A 7,183-nucleotide genomic window follows, 5' to 3' on the forward strand; every position below is an offset into this window, starting at 1 on the left:
TCCCTGGCAGCCCCCCCGAAGGAGCCAGCGCTGATGTGCCGGTCCAACAACTACCCAAAGGGTTTCTACTGCAGCTGGCACCTTCCTACTCCCACCTACATCCCCAACTACTTCAACATCTCCGTCATGTAAGTGCCTGGGAAGGAAGGGTGCAGTGGTGAGAGCTTTTGTCCCTGCAGCCTGGAGCAGGTCCCAAGTAGTGCCGTGAAGTCTTGGGGCAGTGGGTCTGACCTGTGCTGAGCATATGTCATTGGTGTCCCAAAAATGGGCTTGGGGAAAGATGCTCTAGGGACATGCAAACTGGATGCCCCCCAAGTTCATCCTCTCTGCACCACTTGTCCACAGTGGACATCGTGCCTGATGTTTTTCAGCGCATTTGGCACAGCCACACTCCCTTCTGCAGCAGTGTCCCTCACCTAGAACTGGCCACGGCACATCATTGTCCCTCAGCCTGTGCCCGGGTCCTGGCGCAGCCCTTATACAGAATGATGCTGTGCATAAACTTCTGGGGCTTGTGTCACCAGCAGAAAGTTCCTTGCACAGGAGGGGCAGAGCCAACCCCAACCCCAGCAGGGTCTCAGCCTTTCCTTGGAGCCAGCGTGAGCACATTCACTGCAGTCTCTGTGCAGGCTTAGAAACATCACGCACATGAGCCTGCAAAATTCCCCAGCAAGAGGGAAGCAGCCCTTTGGCTGCGGCAGGGGCTGGTGCACAGGGACACGGTGCTGCTCCTTCTGCCTCCTGCCTCCAGCAGCATGGGTGCATCCCCACCCCGAGCACTGCGCCGAAGGTAACAACTCTTCTCACCTCTGCTTTCCAGACACGGCACGAGAGAGATTGTCTGCGAGAAGGATGTCTTTCCCAAAAACAGGTGTCACATCAGATACCTCCAGCTCTTCTCAACGGTGAAGTACAAGGTGACTCTGACAGTCACGAATGCTCTGGGCAAAAACTCCACCACTGTCACCTTTGACGAGTTCGCCATAGGTAACTTCCGCGGCAGCAACTGGCCTCTCCGAGACGGTGTTGGGGTTGGCTTGCTCTGCACGCAGCATTGCCCACCAGAGCGACAGGCCAGGGAAGGGGCAGGGTCTCCAGGTAGAGCCTCTGCCTACCCATCCATGAGATGGAGACAGGGTCTGAGCCATACCGGCATCCTCCCTGTGCCCCCACCCCCAGTTCTCCTGGCCCTGCTGTAACCGGTGCTGGTACCTGAGCATCCTGGGGGAGCTAGGCAGGATGCCACAGGCAGCCCCCATGCTGGTCCCATCAGTGGCCTAGTGCCCTGCTTAGTCCCATCCCCAGTGGTCCAGGTCTCCCTGGTTGCTGAGCTCCTCCCTCCTTGGGGGCTGGGGAAGTGGCTGCCATGTGCTGGGGCAGAGAGCTGTGAAACTGGTGTGGTCCAAATGGCATCGCCCTTCTTGCCCTTGTGAGTGTCCCTAAAAGAGAGGTTTGGTGTTTGTGGTGGAAGCAGAGTCGTGGGAATTAGGATTGGAAGCAAAATTAAAATGTCCTGTTTCTTCCCTCCATGCCTAGTCAGGATCGAGCCCTCCCAAAGTCATCCTCCATCAGCCCTTACCTAGCACTCTCCTAAAAACCTACTCCCCCCTTTGCACCTCTTCACTGCCCCACCCAGGCAGCCGATGCTGTGCAATGATGTGGGACAGGGAGCAGCGGTGCCTGGGGACCGAGGTGTCCGTGCCACTGGCAGTGCCGCAGGGATGCTGTCCAGCCATGTCTGGACCCGTGTTGCAGATGCTCCTCTGCCTGTGAAGGACCGGCGTGGACCGAACAATTCAGCGCCAAGCACAGCAAAGCAGGGAGCTGGGCACGGTGCTTTTGCCACCAGACAAAGCCGGATTACAGCTGGTGCTGTGACAAGACTGTCCATCCTCAAAGAACAGGAAAAATGGGAGCGAATAGAGTTCAGGAACACGTCGAAAAACAATTTGCTGGTTACATGTGGCAATTACTGGACCAGAAAAACAAATAAATGAATCCTTGAAGTGCAGCCAGCAGTCAGTCTTTGCCTTCAACGTGCTGCATGTCCCAGTCCCAAGTGTCTGGAAGTGCTGGAGTGCAAGAAGTGGAGCCCCACTGCTATCCCAGATTTTCCCTTTCTACCCCAAATCCTGGAAAACATCAAACAAGGTGCCACCTCAGAACAGAGCGAGGAAATGGAGCAGGGACTGTCCTGCCATGTCCCTGCATCCGCGGTCTGTCTCTGAAGCTTGTGCTTGTCGGTGCATTGTGAACGTGGATAAAGCAAGGAGCTTAGCAGGGAAGTGGTGGACTTTCAGTCACTTGGGTGCCTTTAAATGGAAATTATTGTGTTTGTGGAAGATACACTCCTTAAAAATGAAGGTAACCTCCAGCCTGCAGGGCCCAGGGCAGCAATTAAGCTGCATTTTCTGAGTTCCTTGCATTCCCTCCTGCAGGAGTTCAGGGCATCTTCCTGTAACATCTGCATCCCACCCTTGCCCTGCCTGGCTTCCCAAACATCTGGTCCTCTGTCCAGCACACAAGGGCAACCCCCCTGGGAAGCACACCCAGCTGCAAGCCCCGGGCATCCCGGCACCAGCGCAAGCCGGATCCAGCCCAGCAGTTTGAACTCAGCCTGGGACGGAGGAGCGGTGAGCGGAGGCCTGCGCTGCCCCGGGCCAGCCGTTAGCATGGGTGCGATATCATGTCCACTTGCAAGAGTGCCTGGAGTGGTGCAGGGAGCCTGACCAGGTCCCAGAATTTGCAGTGGGAGGTGAGACCACCCAGCACCACCTGGCAAACGCCCTCACACCCGCTGGGATGGCACTCGGGGAAGGGACAATGGGCCGGTGCTGATAGAAGAGGCTGTGTCCTGCACCCCAGAGCCAGCCCACTCCCATAAACACTTCAATATCTAGCAACCTTAACATCTCCACGTTCTGTACAGCTGTGAAATTCTCCTCCTCGGGACCTGGTAGGGCTGCCATCTGTAAGAAGCACAGGCAGAGCGGTGATTGAGTGTTCAAGCAGGCAGTCGACAGTCTTGGCAGGGTCATTACAGAACGAACTCAGCTGCTGCCGATCAACAGCCACCCACCCCAAAAGGAGCTTCTCTTTGTGCTGCCCCCGTGTCTCTGATTAGAACAAGTGCACTGTGGTAGTAGTGCATTTTGCCAGGCAATTTTGCCCCAGGTTGCCTGCTTTCTCCTTGCAGAACCTTCTGCTTTTCAGCCATCTTCTGGCTCTCTTCTCTGCAGCTGCAAGCCCGGAGCTGTGTCCCAGCACGGTGGGTGCTGGCAGTGTGGATCTAGCACCCAGTAGGGTTCCCTGGGGATTTCTACTGGCATCAACAGGGCTGAGATGTCATCCTGGAAGTTGTGCTGGGTTTCGCTCTGCTAGATGGAGGGGTGGAAAACCTATGGCTCAGGACAAAGCCATTGCAACGGCTCATTGGAAAAATGCTGCATGGGAGCATGGCAACGTGTGCACACATCCCGCTGAAATGGAGAGATGGTGTCAACCAGCGACTGCGTGATGCTTCTTCTGAAGTCCCAGGGCTGGGGATGTCAGAGCCTGCCTTGTGTCTTCCACTTAGCCTAGAGAAAACCATCACACCCTCTGCATGGAGGTTAAACCCCAGGCGTGAAGCCCTGATCCTGTGGCTTGCTGGGGACGGAGCAGCCCGGAGCCAAGGCGAGAGCGGCGTGGGGCCAGCAGCTCTCCGTCCCCGTGTCGGCTGAGTGGGGAGCAGACCCCCTGCTGAGTCAGACCACCCAGCCAGCCTGGGCAAACACAAAAAAAAAAAACCCTGGGAAGGAGTGACCTCCTTTGGTTTTGCTTCCTCTCTCCTTCCTCCCTCCCCGGAGCCTCCAGCGGAAAATCCCTTCCCCAGCCGCTCAGAAGATGGGCTCTAATTGAGTGGAAAATGACTGGTACTTTCTTTTGCTATCCCGAGCCCATGCCTTGATGGTTATTAGCAGCCAGCTGCGAGGGGTCACTCTGCATTTCCATTTTCAATGATGACTGGGAGAGGTTTTCCAGCCCTCTGGCCCGCATCCCTCATCGGTAGGAGATCCGGGCTGCCTCCCTCCCCATCTCACTCCTGGAAATTATTTTCATAATTATGTCTTCTGCAAAGGTGTCAATATTAATAAAAGTGAACGTGGGGAGGGCAAGGCTCTGCAAAGCCCTGCAGACATCAGGGCTCCAGCCCAAGGCAGGAGGAGGTGGGAAAGGGGCTGGAGAAACTGGAGGGGAGAGGGCTTGAAGGAAGAGAAAGGTGCTGGGGAGGAGTGAGGTGGTGTGTCAGGAGCTGTGCACTGACCTCATGAGGACTGGGGCAGAGTGGGGACATTTATGGCCCTCCAGGACACAACCCTACCTTCCTCGCTTGTGTTTCAGCCCAAGAGCCAGGTAGCCAGCACATGCATCCCTGAGGGAAACGGGGATACCACCACCATGCGAAGGGGCATCCTGCCTCAGCGCCTTTCTCCTTGTGTGGGCCTGGGGCCAATTAACAGGACACGATGCATGGCATTAAAAGGAGGAAGGCAGCCTTGGACGGGGCCTTGCAGGCATGGGTGCATTCCCCAGATTTGCCACCCATTTCCTTGTGTGACTTTGGGAAGGTTGTTTGATCCTCCCAGACCCGACTCTGGGGCAATTAAGACTCAGAGCATCTTGGAGGGGCTGTGTGAGGACAAACGTGCCTGTGTCTGTGCAAAATTCCGTCTCCAAACACGGGTATACAGTTGCCTAGGCAGAAGGTCAGTTCAATTCATACTACTTAGGGAGGCAGAATTAAATTACCTAGACTGACATTTGGCTAAGACATGGAGTTTAATATCCCTCTGCTCATGGAAAATGCCAGGGGATATTTAACGGCCACAAGGGATCCATTTTAGCACTCGTTGGAGAGACAGGATGGGCAACGGGCCGCTCCATGCTGCAGGGTCCCAGCTGCCTTTCTGAACTGCAGGCTTCATTTCGAGATGCGTCTAACAAGAGCCAGGGGTGATGGATAGCTGAAGACTCGCGGTTAAGCGTGAGCGTGCAGAGCCTTTGCGAAAAGCCGCTCTCCACTGCTCTTCTTGCACGCCAAGCCTTCGCTTGGATGCAGCAGCCGAAAACCAAGCGGGAAGAGCTGCAAGCTCCCTCCTAGCCAAGTCCCCTTCCCAGGAATGTCTGGAGATGCTCCCTCAGCTCTGTGGGATAATATTACATCTGGTTTTGTAGCCACTTAACCAGTACTCAGCCTAATGCCCATCGTCCATTATTATTATTACTTTTATTACGTTACTGCCTGCAGGCCCTTGCCGAGGACAGGGCTCTATTATGCTGGCTGATGTACAGCCAGACAGCCCCTGCCTTGCCATGTGTGGGCTTAAATGGAGGCAGACAAAGGCTGGGGCAGGAGGAGCGCTCATCCCCATGCGCGGAGCAGGGACCGGGAGGCTGCAGCAGATAAAGGACTCCTTCAAGGTCGTGCAGAAACTGGGGAGCTGGACACAGCCTGTCTCCCCTCACTCCTCAGCTGGCCCCTGCGGGACTGGCCCTGATGTCTTCCACAATGAGCACGGTGTCATCAGGTCTGTCCTAAGAGACATAGGTCTGTCCGCACTGGACCGGCTGCCAGAGTTGTGGTCCCCTCTCCTGGCTCATGCATCCCCGCTGCCTTGGGAGGACATGGCAGGAGCAGCTTTAGCTTTGTGCTTTTGGAGGGGCTGGCACAGCTGCGCTTCCCAGGCTGGGCAGGAGTCCCGTGGATGGGGGGACACATGGGGGGGTAGCAGGGACTGCTGGTTTTCCCGTTAACCCGCAGTGCCATGTGATGGCTCGCCGCAGCTGGGCGCACAGCCGCCTTGGATGGCTGGGCTCTGCCATGCTTGCTCGGAGCCAGGGCAGCCTCCCCTGCACCCCAGGGACAGCCTGCAACCCACAGGAGCGAGGCTGGGGGTAACATCCCTACAAAATGCACAGGTGACTCCCACCTCAGCATCAGGGCACCTTTCTTTTTTTTTTTTGCTTTCCTCTGACCCACCACAGTGGCATCTCTCATTGCTGCCCAAGCACATGTGCCCCACCAGCACAACTGCATTTCAGCATCCCTCTGCCATGGCTCCAGGCTGGTACACCAAAAAAAAAGCAGGGCCAGGCTCCCTGTGTTACCCCAGGGAGTATCCCATTGCCTCCATCCCCAGCCCGGCGCTTTTCCTTCCCGCTTCCTTGCTGCAGAGCCATAGTTTGCAGTCATCTGCATTCATTCAGCCAAACAGACTTTTGTTTTGCAAACCAAGCCTCCTGAGCCAGCGCTGGATTTATACTTTTTTGTATGCGTTTGGACTCCAAGTCCCTGTCGATGGAAGTTGATGTCCAGCCGGAGCCCAGGGATTCGAAGTGAGCAGAGGAATTGCACAGCCATCTGGAGTAGCTCAGCACGGCACAGCCCCAGCAAATCATTCCTCCCACTGAGGATAAAGCTGTAAATGGAAAATAGTGTCCTGTCCTGCTGCAGAGAGGTGTCCATGGGAGCCAGGAGGTGGCACTGGGTGCCTGCGGTCAGGCCTGTAGGTGCTTGATCACCAGCCACTCCCCGAGCCTCTGGGAGCATCCTCTGGGCGCTGGGTGCAGTGGGTATGGAGGAAGTGGTCCAGCCCTCCTTGCACCCACCACAGCAGAGGGAAGGTGATGGGAGGCAGAAGAAGCTGTCGGAGTGGTGGTGAAGATGACAGTGAAGGAGGACCGAAGCAGGGTGTGTTCCAGGGTGCTGAGCAGGAGAGCTGGGGAGAGGGAGATGGTGGTGGGCTACATCTCAGAGGGAACAGGGCCAATTCTGGGTCCCACCAAGGTGGTTGGCCTGTGGCTTCATATCAGAGGCCCCCCTCTGCCTCACCCACAGCCAAGAAAGTGAGTTTGAAAGCATCAGAGTCTGGTTTCTCCTAAGAAGAGCAAGCAGTGGTGGTGCAGGGAAGGTGTTTTCTTGGGGACAGTTGCTGCAATGCCAGCATCATCCAGGAGCAGAGGTGGCAGCGAATGGCACACACACGACTCCATGTGGAGCAGACTGGCCCCACATCAGCGCCTGGTCTCAAGCAGAGGGAGAGATGCCCTTTGTGCATAGGGCAGGGCTGCAGGCAAGCACTCTGGCAAGAGGAGCAAGTCACTCGCCACCACCACCTCCCTCCTTTCCCAGGGGAGGCGA

The 7,183-nt window shown here is 56.3% G+C and overlaps 1 protein-coding gene across 2 annotated transcripts in view; it reads left to right on the forward strand.

Moving 5' to 3' along the window:
* The window catches only part of CNTFR (ciliary neurotrophic factor receptor), a 215,629-nt gene that overhangs the window by 191,843 nt on the left and 16,603 nt on the right, over window positions 1-7,183 (forward strand). For both annotated transcript variants that reach the window (XM_035902723.1, XM_009647268.2), the window contains 2 exons: window positions 11-128; window positions 821-987. In XM_035902723.1, the coding sequence (XP_035758616.1) occupies window positions 11-128; window positions 821-987 (285 nt within the window). The remainder of the gene's footprint in view (window positions 1-10; window positions 129-820; window positions 988-7,183) is intronic.

This window comes from Egretta garzetta, unplaced genomic scaffold, assembly GCF_000687185.1.
Source record: "Egretta garzetta isolate BGI_Z169 unplaced genomic scaffold, ASM68718v1 scaffold59, whole genome shotgun sequence".
NCBI classification, from domain to species: Eukaryota; Metazoa; Chordata; class Aves; order Pelecaniformes; family Ardeidae; genus Egretta; species Egretta garzetta.